Here is a 16008-nt window from a genome sequence, read left to right as displayed (position 1 = left end):
TGGATGTAAGAAGGATATCTGCCAACGGCCCATCTACGAGGGTTAGCAGAAGAAAATTTATCTGCGAAGTCTTTAGTTATGAAAAGACTTCTGGGGATGATGGTGCTCACTGTAGGAGGAGTATCTTCATTGGCTTTGCTTTTTTTCTTTGAGGAACCGAGAGTTTTTGAAGAAGAAGCCATTCTATGTTAGAGAATAAGGAAAGGGTTTTTCTCTTATGAAGAGAATTAAAAGGTTGAAGAACATAGTACAAGTTGAATGAAGAGAGTTTGGAGAATTATGTGGTGTGAATAAAGGAGATTGATGTGTATAAGTAAAGGTTTAGGCGGCTAAACTCGTGACCATAATTACCTCGATAGCCGTCAAAGGTTACGACGAATCGTTGAATGACGCATTTTCGGGGCATTAAATACGGAGAGACGTGTGATACAAAGTTATATCACCGGAAAGTAGGGGGACTATCTGTATAGGGTAAAATATGCTCTTTTAAGTGATTGCATAAGGGAGTGACACGTGGAGCCGAAGGCAAAGGATAGCTAAAACCGAAGACAAATATTTCATCTGTTACCGAAAAGAATGGTGTTCATAAAGATGAAATAAATAACTACCACCTGGTAGCATTTAATGGAGAATATTCTACAGCATTTAGTACGTTGTCCGTTACAAAGAATTTGTCATTCGTGCCCGCCGTTACACATTTTTTAATAGCCCTTATAATTGACATTAAAGAAGGGCATGATCCTAGGACCTTGTTTCCTAGGTACAGATATAAATAGTGAGTTCTATTATCATTGTAAATGACACGAATTTTCTGGCAAACTTACGCTATAATTTATTCAAAACTTTACAACAACAACAACATACCTAGTGACAGTAGTTCCGGGAGCAGGGCTTCCGGGCACAACACTAGTGAAATCAAAAGGCAAGAAGTTAAAATTGTATAAAGCTTTCAGGCTTTATACAATTTTAACTTCTTGCCTTTTGATTTCACTAGTGTTGTACCCGAAAGCCTTGCTCCCGGAACTACTGTCTCTGCTATTTTATTTTCATCTCAAGGCTTAGTATTGCATATTTATTCAATTCTCCTATTATTTCAGGATCAAATTAATTCACTTGTTTAGAAACTACGTATAAATTCAACTATACCATTTTACGGGTAAACAAACATATTACTAGTCTACTGCCTATAGTTAAACATTACCTATCTTCAGTGTCAGTACTATGTGACGACGGGTCCAATTTTTCTGGTTTTTATCAGAATATTGTTTCTAATGGATCAGCCTAACGATTAACAGTCACATTTGATAGCATTATACAAATATTGACTGTAACACTTATGTTACATAGTTAAGTTTTACCAATTCTTTTGTGAAAGAAAATTCAAATACTGACTCATATTGGAGCCTATTAAGCTATTGTATATACAAAAGATTTTCTTAAAAACATATGTGATATACCTAGCTAACTCGACTTGGAATCTCAATAAACTACATTGCAATACTAAAACTATGACAAATTCATTATTTTGATAAGCACATACGATAAAAGCACCCCTCTTGGTCTCTTTTGGTACTGCTTATGTTCTTTGGATCTCTAGAAGCAGTCAACCGTCAGATTGAAAAGAAACAATTATCCCAAACAAAGAATAAAAAAACAAGAGGAAAATAATATGTTTTCAGTAACATGACTAGAAGTTCCCATGAAAATTTTGTAATATCTAAGCTATACTCTTTATTCGGAATATCAGAAACGAAAGAGTTAGTAATGGGAAATGAAAAGAAAATGACTGAAATAAATTTTCTCATGGCCTCTTTTTTGGACGTGGAATAAAAATACCCCTTGAAGAGAGAATTTCATTGGCCTTAATTGAGGGAAAGTATATTTCGCAAAAAGAAATTTTTTGTCCGGTTTTCCTTCTTTTTCATTTGCCTTCCGCGCTTTCTAAACGAAGGTTTGATTAGTAGCTTCACAAATCAAGTTTTAATAGTTGTAATGTGCTTCATGAGCATGGCAATAACATCAGGAGATACTTCAGAGGCTGCTTTCTTCAGACGTTGAATTTTTTCCTCAGTTTCTATCTCAAGCCTCTTTTCGGTCGAGTCTGAGCTTCCGCTGGTCTGCATATTAATCACAAGAAAAATAATCAAATACTAATATTTCCTTACTAAAACTAAAAAGGAATTTTTTTTTTGCTTATCTCACTTAACTTGATTGAATCCATTATGGATTAAACAAATCCAAATAAATTGAAGTTTTGTTTTTCACTTATTCTTAGATATAATCATACTTAAAAGTAACGTTAAGTAGGAGTATATTGTAACGACCCGACCGGTCGTTTTGAGAGATGTAGCCTCGTTCCCTCATTTACTGCTCATTCCTGCTTAATTGTTGTTATGTGACTTGCCGGGGTAGTTGGTTCGGGTCCGGAGATGTTTCGGAATAAGTTGAGACATTTAGTCTCAAGGTTGTAAGCTTAAGTTGAAATGGTTGACCGGATGTTGAGTTATGTATAAATGGCTTCAGAATGGAATTTTGATGGCTCTGTTAGCTCCGTTGGGTGATTTTGGACTTAAGAATGTGTCCAGCTTCTGATTTGGAGGTCCGTAGTGGAATTAGGCTTGAAATGGCGAAACTTGAAAAATTTAAAAATTTGACCGAGAGTTAACTTAGTGGTTATCATGCTCAGATTGGGATTCCGAAAGTTGGAGTAGGTCCGATGTGTCATTTATGACTTGTGTGCAAAATGTGAGGTCAATCGGACGTGATTTGATAGGTTTCGGCATCGAATGTAGAAGTTAGAAGTTCAAACGTTTATTAGGCTTGAATCTATACGTGATTCGTATTTTTAGCATTGTTTGATGCGATTTGAAAGCTCGACTAAGTTCGTATCGTGTTTTAGGACTTATTGGTATATTTGGTCGAGGTCCAGGGGGACTCAAGTGGAGTTCAGGTGGTTAACGAATCAAGGTTTGGAGTTAAAGGGTTGCTGAAGCTGGGAGTCTTCTTGTGCAATCGCATCTGCGGAGTTTTGATCGGAGGTGCGAGCTGTGAAGCGCAGATGTAGACAGGAGAAGGGAGTGCAGTGGTCGCAGGTGCGAAGGTTTGACCGCACCTGCGAAGGTTTGACCGCACATGCGCGGTCACAGATGCGATGAGGTTGAGCGCAGAAGCGAGGGGGAAGCGCAGGATCGGAAGTAAGTTACACTTGCGGGTGCGCAGAAGTGGAGAATGTTTCCGCATGTGCGAGGGTCGGTTGCCAGTGAATAACCACAAAAGCGGGAGAGTTGTTGCTTCCGCAAATCCGCAGGTGCGGGTAAGTTAACGCAGGTGCGAGAAAGCTTGGACAGAATATAAACGTTGGGTTCCGAGGTTTTTATCATTTCTTGACTTTGCAAACTCGGATTATGGCAATTTTTGAGAGGGATTTCGAAGGGATTCTTGAGGTAATTCACTTGTGGTTATATTTATTCAATAATTATATTTTCCTATTGAATTTCGCACCTAATTTGTGTGTTTTTGAGGTGGAATTTGGGAGTTTGAGGGTAGGGATTTGGAGAGTTTAATTTGGGGATTTGAGTGACGATTCGGGGTCGGATTTTAGTAAATTTGGTATGGTTAGAATCATGGTTGAATGAACTTCTAGATTTTGTAACTTTTATTAGATTCTAAAATATGGGCCCGGGGGCAAGCTTTTGAGTTGACTTTTTGGCTTTTGATTAAGAATTTAGTATAATCTTATGGAATTGATTCCTTTAGCCCGTGTTCATTGTATCAAATTGTTTATGTCTAGATTCGAGGCATTCGGAGGCCGATTGGCGAGGCAAGGGCTTGCTATCGGAGTGATTTGATTTGCTTGAGGTAAGTATCGTATTTAAACTCGGTTGAGACACTAGTTGCCTGAATTGATGTGATAGCCACGTGCTTTTAGGTGTGCACATGCGTGGGTATGATCCCATGTGCGGGTACCGGGACAGTATATTCATGTTTGGTTGTGCTCGGGCTCTTATAAGCCCAGAAATGACTGCTAAGCTTCAAGCTTTGATATCTAACATGTTGTAATAGATTATGTGATCTAATTGAGCAATGACGAGACTACTTAGAGGTTTAATCCCTGAACGAACTTGATAAATGCTTTTTATTGATGAAATTGCCTGTTTGGGCTATGATAGCAGACTTTGCATATGCCTCCACTTTGGCATGTTATTTACACCAGTACAGGGACATGAGAATTTATTTTATTCATCATATACCTGTATACTTGCTTTATTGTTTCTGTATGATATTTCTGGACTGGGCGTGCGGATTATGTTATTGGCATGTGAGCTATCCGTGCGGATCCATGTATTGATATTATTGGACGTGAGTTATTCGTGCGGATCCATGTATTTATATTATTGGCACGTGAGTTGTACGTGCAACACGTGAGTTATCCGTGCGGATCCATATATTGACACGTTAGTTTTCCGTGTCGCACGTGAGTTGTCCGTGCAAATTCTATTATGAGCACGTGAGTTCTCCGTGCAGCACGTGAGTTCTCCGTGCAGTGTGTAGAACTTATATTTTCCTTGATCATTTATCTGATTTGCTTGTTACTTCCCTCTACATGCCATAATACTGTTTGAGCAAGGTATTTGAGAAATAGTGCACATACACACACGGATATTCTTCTCACGAAGCCTTATGAGTTAGCTTTAAATGATATATTGTGTTGGTCTAAAGGGACAGAATCACACTGAATCAACTAGTATCTTAAATAATTTAAGCTTCTCTTACATTACCTTATTTATTTGCAATACTTATTGAGTTGGTTGTACTCACATTACACCCTGCACCTCGTGTGCAGATCCAGACCTTTTCGATCACGGTGGTTGTTGATCATGGAGTATTTACCTATTCGAAGATCATCGAGGTAGCCGCTTGGGCATCCGCAGACCTTGACTCTCCTCCACTATCTTTCAGTTTTAGTTATCATGTTCTACTTTCTAGATAGTGTACCAGACTATGTCATTAGATAGATGCTCATGTACTCGGTGACACCCAGGTTTTGGGGTTTCCTGTATTTAGTTGCGACGTTTCATCTATTTTTATGAGATTTTCATTGATTTAAACCTATTTCTAGCATGTTTTGCTTTTTAAAAATGTTGGGATATGTGAGTTGTCGGCTTGCCTAGTATTATGATAGGTGCCATCACGACGTATCGAGTTTTGGGTCGTGACAAGTTGGTATCAGAGCCTAGGTTACATAGGTCTCATGAGTCATTAGCAGGTTTAGTAGAGTCTTACGGATCAGTACAGAGACATCTGTACTAATCTTCGAGAGGCTGCCAAACCCTTAGGAAAACTTCATATTCTTGTATTCTTGTCGTTCGAATTTGTTGCTTCCGAGAACTGAACTCCTGTTATTCTATTATCTCCCAGATGGTGAGGACACGTGCTACCGGACCGGACGGTCGGCTACCAATACCATTAGCTAGGGCCACGAGAGGTCGAGGCCGCGGTATGGGCCGAGGTGCAGCTCGTACAGTAGCTAGAGCAACACCTGCAGATCCACCAGTTGCTCCAGCTCAGGAGCAAGTACCAGATGTATTTGAGCCAGTAGGGCCAACTCAGGCACCAGTTGTGCCCATTGTGATTCTAGGTCTTCAGGAGACTTTGGCTCAGATATTGATTGTGTACACTAGCCTTGCTCAGGCAGCTTCAGTTCAGATCGCGCCAACCACTTCTCAGGCCAGGGGAGGTACTCAGACTCCCACCACCTATACTCCAGAGCAGGTGATGCAGGGACTTCAGACATCGGGAGTACTACCAGCCCAGCCGGTTACAGTTTCTCAGGCCCAGGTGAGTCCCGTTATGAATGATGATGAGCAGAATAGACTCGAGAGATTTGGGAGACTCCAGCCTCCATCATTCAATGGGGATGAGTTATAGTATGCCCAGGACTTCTTGGATAGGTGCTAGCGGATTCTTTGTACGGCAAGTATTCTGGAGACCAGTGGGGTCTCATTTACTACTTTTCAGTTTACTGGGGCTACCTTCAGATGGTGGGAGGCCTATGAGAGGTGCAGGCCAGTCGGTGCAGCACCACTTTCATGGCATGAGTTCTTCGTTCTCTTCTTGGAGAAGTTTGTGCCACAGACCCGTAGGGAGAAGCTGCGCAAACAGTTCGAGCAGCTGCGTTAGGAGATCACAGTTATTGTCTCAGTATGACACAATGATGCTTCTGTATTATTTGACCTTGGTTCCACTTATTCGTATGTATCATCATATTTTTATCATTATCTTGATATGCCCTGTAAGTCCTTAGTTTCATCTGTTCATGTTTCTACACTGGTGGGCGATACTATTATTGTGGATCGTGTATATTGGTCATGTCTGGTGACTATTGGGGGATTGGAGACCAGAGTTGATTTCTTATGTATGGTCGATTTCGACGTGATCTTGGATATGGATTGGTTGTCTCCATGTCATGCTATTCTGGATTGTCACTCTAAGACCGTTACATTGGTGATGCCGAGATTGCCAAGAATCGAATGTAGAGGTTCTCTAGATTATGTTCCTAGCAGAGTGATTTCATATTTGAAGGCCCAACGGATGGTTGGGAAGGGATGTTTGTCATATATGGACTTTGTGAGGGATGTTGGTGTTGATACCCCTACTATTGATTCTGTTCCGGTGGTGCGAGATTTTACGGATGTGTTTCCTACAGACCTGCCGGGTATGCCACTCGACATCGACATTGACTTTGGCATTGACTTGGTGTCGGACACTCATCCTATTTCTATTCCTCTGTATCGTATGGCACCTGCAGAGTTGAAGGAATTGAAAGAGCAGCTTCAAGAACTTCTTGATAAGGGGTTTATTAGTCCTAGTGTGTCCCTTTGGGGTGCACCGGTTCTATTTATGAAGAAAAAGGATTGTACTATGCGAATATCTATCGACTATAGGCAGTTGAACAAAGTTACAATCAAGAACAAGTATCATTTGCCGCGTATTGATGATCTTTTCGACCAGCTTCAGGGAGCGAGGGTGTTCTCTAAGATTGATTTGAGGTCTGGGTATCACCAGTTGAAGATTCGGGACTCAGATATTCTAAAGACGGCTTTCAGGAACCGTTATGGTCACTATGAGTTCCTTGTGATGTCTTATGAGTTGACCAATGCCCAGCGGCATTCATGCATCTGATGAACGGTGTATTTTAACCTTACCTTGACTTGTTTGTCATAGTATTCATTAATGATATCCTGGTGTACTCACGTAGCCAGGAGGAGCATGCCCAACATTTGAGGATTGTACTACAGCGACTGAGGGAGGAGAAGCTTTATGCCAAGTTCTCCAAATATGAGTTTTGGCTTAGTTCAGTGGCATTCTTGGGGCACGTGATGTACTATGAGGGGAATAATGTGGATCCAAAGAAGATATAGGCGGTTCAGAGTTGGCCAGACCGTCCTCAACTACTGCAATTCAGAGCTTTCTCGGCTTGACCGCTTATTATCGGTGCTTCGTGGAGGGTTTCTCGTATATTGCAGCGCCTTTAACTAAATTGACTCAAAAGGGTTCCCCATTCATGTGGTCGGATGAGTGTGAGGAGAGCTTTCAGAAAGTCAAGATTGAATTGACCACAACTCCAGTTCTAGTTTTGCCTTCAGCTTTTGGCTCTTATACAGTGCATTGTGATGCTTCTCGGATCGGTATCAGGTGTGTCTTGATGCAGGAGGGTAGAGTGATTGCTTATGCTTCGTGCCAGTTGAAGCCTCATGAGAAGAACTGCCTTGTCCATGATTTGGAGTTGGCTGCCATCGTTCATGCATTAAAGATTTTGAGGCATTATATCTACGGTGTGTCTTGTGAGGTATTTACAGATCACCGGAGTCTCCAGCACTTGTTCAAACAAAATGATCTAAATTTGAGACAGCGGAGATGGTTGTAGCTGCTGAAAGACTATGATATCACAATTATGTATCATCCCGGGAAGGCCAATGTGGTAGCCGATACCTTGAGTAGAAAGGCGGTGATTATGGGTAACCTTGCATTCATTAGTGTTGATGAGATATCACTTGCAGTTGATATTTAGACCTTGGCCAATCATTTCGTGAGATTAGATGTTTTGTAGACCAGCCGGGTTCTAGCTTGTGTGGTTTCTCGGTCTTCCTTATATGATCGCATCAGAGAGCGCCAGTATGATGATCCCCATTTGCTTGTCCTTAAGGACACAGTTCAGCAAGGTGATGCCAAAGAGGTTACTATTGAGGATGATAGGGTGTTGAGGATGCAGGGTCGGATTTGTGTGCCTAATGTAGATGGACTACGTGAGTTGATTCTTGAGGAGGCCCACAGTTCGCGGTATTTCATTTATCCGGGTGTCGCGAATATGTACCATGACTTGAGGCAGCACTGTTGGTGGAGGAGGATGAAGAAGGATATAATGAGGTTTGTACCTCGGTGCCTTAACTGTCAGCAAGTGAACTATAAGCATCAGAGACCGGGCGGATTACTTCAGAGGCTTAAGATTCTAGAGTGGAAATGAGAGTGTATCACTATGGATTTTGTAGTTAGACTCCCACGCACTTCGAGGAAGTTTGCTCACATTTGGGTGATTGTGGATCGGTTGTCCAAGTCCACACACTTCATTCCATTTGGGACTACTTATTCTTTAGAGCGGTTGGCTGAGATTTACATCCACAAGATTGTTCTCCTTCAGGGTGTGCAAGTGTCCATCATTTCAGATCGGGTCATGCCGTGCAGTGAGAGCTGGGCACACAGGTTTAGTTGAGTACATCATTTCACCCTCAGACAGATGGGTAGTCCAAGCGCACTATTTAGATATTGAAGTATATGCTACGTGTTTGTGTCATGAATTTTGGGGGTTCATGGGATCAGTTTCTGCAGCTCGTAGAGTTTGTCAACAACAACAGCTACCAATCAAGCATTCAGATGGCTCTATATAAGGCTTTGTATGGGAGACGATGTCGATCTCCGATGGGATGGTTTGAGACGGATGAGGCTAGGCTATTGGGTACTGACTTGGTTCAGGATGCTTTAGACAAGGTTAAATTGATTCTGGATCAACTTCGCACTGCACAGTCTAGACAGAACAATTATGCCGATAGGAAGGTTCGTGATGTTTCCTACATGGTTGGGGAGAAGGTACTACTCAAGGTTTTTCCCATGGAGGGTGTTATGAGGTTCGGGAAGAAGGGCAAATTAAGCCCTCGGTATATTGGGTCGTTTGAGGTGCTTTAAAAAATTAGAGAGGTGGCCTAAAAGTTTGCCTTGCCGCCTAGTCTGTTGAGTGTGCATCCAGTATTTCATATTTCTATGCTCTAGAAGTATGTTAACGATCCATCTCATCTTTTGGATTTCAGCACAGTTTAGTTGGATGGTGATTTGACTTATGATATGGAGCCAGTGATAATTTTGGATCGGCAGGTTCTAAAGTTGAGGTCAAAGCACATAGCTTCAGTGAAAGTTCAGTGGAGAGGTCAGCGAATTGAGGAGACTACTTGGGAGACCGAGGGGGAGATGCGGAGCAGATATCCACGCCTATTTCAGACTCCAATTACATTTTTAGACCCGTTCGAGGATGAACGTTTGTTTAAGAGGGGGGAGAATGTAACAACCTGGCCGATCATTTTGAGAGTTGTAGCCCCGTTCCCCCATTTACTACTCATTCCCTGCTTAATTATTGTTTTGTGACTTACCGGCATAGTTGGTTCGGGTCCGGAGATGTTTCGGAATAAGTTGAGACACTTAGTCTCAAGGCTGGAAGCTTAAGTTGAAATAGTTGACCAGATGTTAAGTTGTGTGTAAATGGATCCGGAATGGAGTTTTAAGGTTTCATTAGCTCCGTTGGGTGATTTTGGACTTAGGAGTGTATCCGGATTGTGATTTGGAGGTCCGTAGTGGAATTAGACTTGAAATGACGAAAGTTGAAAAATTTAGAAGTTTGACCGAGAGTTAACTTTGTGGTTACCGGGATCAGATTGGGATTCCGAGAGTTGGATTATGTCCGTTGTATCATTTTTGACTTGTGTGCAAAATTTATGGTCAATCGGACGTGATTTGATAGGTTTAGACATCGAATGTAAAAGTTAGAAGTTCAAAAGTTCATTAGGCTTGAATCGATGCGCGACTCGTGATTTTAGCATTGTTTGATATGATTTGAAGGCTCGACTAAGTTCGTATCATATTTTAGGACTTGTTGGTATATTTGGTCGAGGTCCCGGGGGCCTCGAGTGGAGTTCGGGTGGTTAACAGATTGAGGTTTGGAGTTAAAGGGTTGCTAAAGTTGGGAGTCTTATGGTGCAATCGTACATGCAGAACTTTGATCGCAGGTGCGAGTTGGGAAGCACAGATGCGGCTAGGAGAAGGTAGTGCAATGGTCGAAGGTGCGAAGGTTTGACCGCACCTGCGCGGTCGCAGATGCGATGAAATTGAGCGCAGAAGCGAGGGGGAATCGCAGGAGCGGAAGTAAGTTGCACCTGCGTGTGCGCAGAAGCGGAGAATGTTTCCGCAGGTGCGAAGGTATGTCCCTAGTGAATTACTATAGAAGCGGCAGAGTTGCCGCTTCCCCGAAGCCACAGGTGCGGGTAAGTTGTCCCGGGTGCGAGAACGCCTGAAGAGAATATAAACGTTGGGTTCCGAGGGTTTTATCATTTCTTGACTTTGCAAACTCTGATTAAGGAGATTTTTGAGAGGGATTTCGAAGGGATTCTTGAGGTAACTCACTTGTGGTTATATTTATTCAATAATTATATTTTCCCATTGAATATACCACCTAGTTTGTGTGTTTTTTAGGTGGAATTTGGGAGCTTGAGGCCAGCGATTTGGAGAGTTTAATTTGGGGATTTGAGTGACGATTTAGTGCCGAATTTTGATAAATTTGGTATGATTAGACTCGTGGTTGAATGAGATTTCGGATTTTGTAACTTTTATTGGATTCTGAGACGTTGGCCCGGGGGTCAGCTTTTGAGTCGACTTTTTGGCCTTTGGTTAAGAATTTAGTATTTTCTTATAGAATTGATCCTTTAGCCCATGTTGATTGTATCAAATTATTTATGGCTAGATTCGAGGCGTTCAGAGGCCGATTCACGAGGCAATGGCTCGCTAGCAGAGTGATTTAATTTACTTGAGGCAAGTATCGTATTTAAACTCGGTTGAGGCACCAGTTGATTGAATTGTTGTGATAGCCACGTGCTTTTGGGTGCGCACATGCGTGGGGATGATCCCATGTGCGGGCACCGGGATTGTATATTCATGTTTAGGTTGTGCTCGGGCTCTTATAAGCCCAGAAATGATTATTAAGATTCAAGCTTTGATATATATCATGTTGTAACACTTTATGCGATCTAATTGAGTCGTGATGAGACTACTTAGAGGTTTAATGCCTTAATGAACTTGATAAATGCTTTTCATTGATGAAATTTTCGGTTTGGGCTACAATAGCACACTTTGCACATGTCTACACTTTAGCATGTTATTTACACTAGTCCAGAGACATGAGAATCTATTTCATTCATCATATACCTGTATACTTGCTTTATTGCTTCTATATGATATTTCTGGACTGGGCCTGCAGCTATGTCGGGCGGATTATGTTATTGGCACGTGAGCTGTCCGTACGGATTCATATATTGATATTATTGGCACGTGAATTGTCCGTGCAACACGTGAGTTGTTCGTGCGGATCCATGTATTGATATTTTTGGCACGTGAGTTGTTCGTGCAGCACGTGAGTTGTCAGTGCGGATCCATATATTGATATTATTGACACGTAAGTTTTTTATGTCGCACGTGAACTGTCCGTGCAGATTCTATTGTGAGCACGTGAGTTGTCCGTGCATCACGTGAGTTGTCCGTGCAGTGTGTGTAACTTATATTTTCCTTGATCATTTATCTGATTTACTTGTTACTTCCCTCTACATGTCATAATACTGTTTGAGCAGGGTATTTGAGAAATAGTGCACATGCACACATGGATATTCTTCTCACAAAGCCTTATGAGTTAGCTTTACATATTATAATGTGTTGGTCTAAAGGGACAGAATCACATTGAATCAACTAGTATCCTAAATAATTTAAACTTTTTTTACCTTGCCTTGTTTATTTGCGATACTTATTGAGTTGGTTGTACTCACACTACACCATGTACCTCACATGCAGATCCAAGCATTTTCAGGCACGATGATTGTTGATCGTGGAATTTTTACCTGTTTGGAGATCATCGAGGTAGATGCTTGGGCGTCCACAGACCTTGACTCTCTTCCCCCATTTTTTCAATTTTATTTAGACCAAATACATAGATGGCACACTAAACTTGTCCTAATTTTCCACTTAGACACCTTGTCTAAAGGCTTTACCTATTGAACACTTTGAACATAGTTGAAAGTGTTTCAATTAAACACAGAATTGACAATCTCCCACAATGTAAAGGGCGTGGTTCTCACACGCCCATGGATCTTTTTTAATTGATTCTTTTATCTGTGGTATTTTACAGCCAATTATTAAATCACTGGAAAGTAACTTTAAAAGAATAACTAGTACTAATATTTTTCTTGCCTATCGTCCACCTCCCCCCGCCCCCACCCCGGCACCACTACAATTCACCGCCATCCTTCATCGTTTCAGTTTGTCTTCTTCATTTTACCACTGCGACAACCACCACCATCTCCATCCATCTTCTTCATCACTACCACCACAGCCACCACCATATGCCCTCCACTATTTCCGGTGACAAACCATATTTTCATGGACCAAAGTATTATTGTGACTTCAGTTGTCCCAATCGAAATAAAGTCCTCATAATTGGTTTCCAAAAATCAAATTGTACCATTTGTTTGAGCTGATTTTCTGAGCAGTTCCCAAAATCAATTTTGTATCCCAGAAATTTGATTTTGAAATTGTCGAAACATTTCTCAATCTGTCCTATCCATCTATTAAGTAATAAATGCTCACTGGCTACCAAAAGATGATGAAAAAGTTATCCTACAAGTCCCTGGTGAATGCACTTTGCACGGATTAAAGCAAAAGAAGAAACCCAGAGCCGTTTACAATATTTTTGAGTATTTTTTAATGAACTTCTTATGGTTTAAGTTTTCTGGGAACCTTACTCGTGAAGTTTAAACTTCAATCATGAAATTAAGAAATATATAATTTAAATAAAAAAGAAGAGAGGCTTTCAGTAAGTATCACTCCTGCAAACTACTAACGGGCCCTTTTGGATGGTGTATATCAATTTGCTTACGATGCATCTATAAAATGTTGTTGCAGAGACGCTCGGAAGGATGAGATAATCTTTTAAGAATCTATTAATTAATACCATAAAATATTTTTCCCTTTTTTGTATGTTGACACGTGTCATTTGGTCATATCAGTATTAATGCAGAGCATATTCACGCTCATCGAGAATGTGTGGCGCACGCGCTCTGCCATTTGTGCCGAATGTGTTTAATTGGCACACTTTCAGCTATGTTCAAGTGTTCAATACGTAAAGCCTTTAGATAAGGTGTCTAAGCGGAAACTGGGACAAGTTTAGGGGTTATCTATGTATTTGGCCTTTTATTTATTATATTGTGCTTTCTAAATAGTATACCAGACTATGTCATTATATAAATGTTCTTGTACTCGATGACACTTAAGTTTTGATAATTTTCTGTATTTAGTTGCGATGTTTCATCTGTTTTATGAGATTTCCATTGATTTAAACATGTTTCTAGCATGTTTTGCTTTTTAAAAATGTTGGGACATGTGAGTTATCAATTTGCCTGGTATCATGATAGGCGCCATCACGACCTGTCGAGTTTTGGGTCGTGACATATATCCACAAACATTATGCTCCTACTATATAAACCTTCTTGTATAAACTCGAATCAGTATTGCTTTCGTTTAACCATATAATAATATAGAGTTTCTATTACTATTTTGTATTCATTATGATTTAGATAACCAATTTCGAACTAAATGAGCTTATTGAATCTAGGAGAAAAGACAATTTCGAAGAGAAAAACCTCAGATAATGTCTTTTTGTACTCAGCTTCCAAATGCGAACGATAATTCGCCACTTCCATCTCAGCTTCTTCTTTTGCTTGGCGCAACCTTGTCATTTTAACTGTCAAATTTCAAAAGTATAAGAATCAGGGAAAATGTAGCTAAGGACTTACAGGTTCATCCGGACACATTAGTTTATGTTCAGATGTTGGATAAGTGTTAAAAAACAAAATAAGTTAAATAATAGAATTTAAACTCAGTAAATATAATAAGTTCTGGTAAAATTTCAAGCTCAAACCTATAATGTTCAAAAATCTTAGATCTGCTTCTGATGAGAATACTTACAAATTTCATGGAGAAGAAGAAGTTTTCCAAATCATAATACATTGAAAATTTACCATTTCTAGCAGCAGAAACAATTTGTTGGGCTTCCTGTTCAGCAGTTAGTAGCATTTGAATGCCTCCTTGTCCTCTCATTGAATCCATGTCAGCTACTTAATCTAAATACAACAAGGCAACAATAGAAACAGAAGAATTGGTGTTCTATGCACTAACGGGTAAATTATATTTCAACTATTGAATCATTTTATAAGATAATTGCAGGTAACTTTACATGAAAAGTATTAACTGGTTACGTGAAAACATACTGCTAGTATAAGTTTAAATTACACTTATTATGTAAATATATTTATTTGTCGGTATATATGACTTAAATTGTTTGAAATAAGAGTAAGTTTTTAATAGAAAGTGATAAAAGCTAGGTGAACAAGCAACGATGATAGTGCAAAATTTAATAAGTTCGCACTATATCTGCTATGACCTTCTGAACGATCTTTTAAGGTCATCAAGTTGTTCACTGAATTTTTGAAAAGACAAGCCCGTAGATTGCTGTAAAACTCGGTTTTAGGGCTTGCATAAGACATTCTTTTGGTGTTTTTCCTAATATACGGAGTAGGGGAGTACCAAATTTTGTTCTTATTCATTTTCGTATTTTTTAGGTTATATATTATAATGTCCAGCAGATAAAAAATGGGAACTCAGTTTTGCCAAGGGAATAAGTCAACACATCAAACAGAAACAATTTCCTAATTCTCTTTTCCTCATTATTTCTTTTTGCAATTAATACCTCCAAGGAAAAAGATCTGAAAATGTTAATCGTCTTGTAACTGTACGTGAAATTGTACAAACTTTAAAATCTTCTGCAGTTAGACTTTACCTATAAACACGATAAATGAGTCAGATGAAGGAGGTAAATGCAAGTAGAGCTACCTTAATCATATATGCCCATAATCGAGGTCAATCAAATGCATAAGAGAAGGAAGAAATTGAACTATATATACATGAAAGATTCACTGAAAAACTGGATGCCTACTTTGATGCCAATATAGCTGAACATTACTAGAAATCTTCTTCCCGTTGACGTTCTTGCCAGAACGCCATCGGAAGTCTGAGATTTCTGACAAAATTTGTTGGAAACAATTTCCGACGAGCACAATTCCCTTCCATAAAACATTTTGTGAAAAATATGCGTGTTTTTAGTAATTAAACATATTAAAGCAATTAATTGTTTATATATGAAATAGTAGTCTGTTTCTCGATTAAAAAAATTGAAATATGTACCTGAAACAATTTGTGCTATGGTTTGGAGCTGAGGAGAGTTTCCCTTTTGAACAGGAAATATTGGATTAGGATAAGAGGAGAAGGACTAATTGGGTGACAAAACTTGGGTATGATTTTCATTAAGTACCCCATAACTATAGGGTTCTTACTAATCCTCTGTCCTGGTTAATAGGATGGTTGTTGCAACATATGAATGCACTCGGTCAACAACCAATCTGTGAATTATCGGGTTTATATTTCAATTTACATATTATAGTTTAGGATAACTGCTCACCCCCTCCAGGCATGGGCATTGAGTCAAACAAGCCTGAGCCAAGACCAGCTAAGCCGAGCTCAACTGAGCTCGTTACAACATAGAGCCGAGCCTAGCTCAGAGGCAACTCAATAGAATAAGAGGCCTAAAGC

The 16008-nt window shown here is 40.0% G+C and overlaps 1 protein-coding gene across 1 annotated transcript; it reads right to left on the bottom strand.

The window, feature by feature from the left end:
• Window positions 1–1615: 1615 nt before the first annotated feature.
• On the bottom strand, window positions 1616–15760 carry LOC104086094 (V-type proton ATPase subunit G-like). The gene is made up of 4 exons (XM_009590261.3): window positions 15604–15760; window positions 14382–14483; window positions 14004–14104; window positions 1616–2117 (listed from the first exon to the last, which is right to left on the bottom strand). Exons 2-4 carry the CDS (start codon window positions 14467–14469, stop codon window positions 1974–1976), a joined length of 333 nt encoding a protein of 110 aa, XP_009588556.1. The 5' UTR covers window positions 14470–14483; window positions 15604–15760; the 3' UTR covers window positions 1616–1973.
• Between the last annotated feature and the right edge of the window lie 248 nt (window positions 15761–16008).

Source organism: Nicotiana tomentosiformis, chromosome 9 (assembly GCF_000390325.3).
Source record: "Nicotiana tomentosiformis chromosome 9, ASM39032v3, whole genome shotgun sequence".
Classification (NCBI taxonomy): domain Eukaryota; kingdom Viridiplantae; phylum Streptophyta; class Magnoliopsida; order Solanales; family Solanaceae; genus Nicotiana; species Nicotiana tomentosiformis.
The sequence above is the reverse complement of the archived record's forward strand: the minus strand, read 5'-3'. Positions and strand labels throughout refer to the sequence as shown.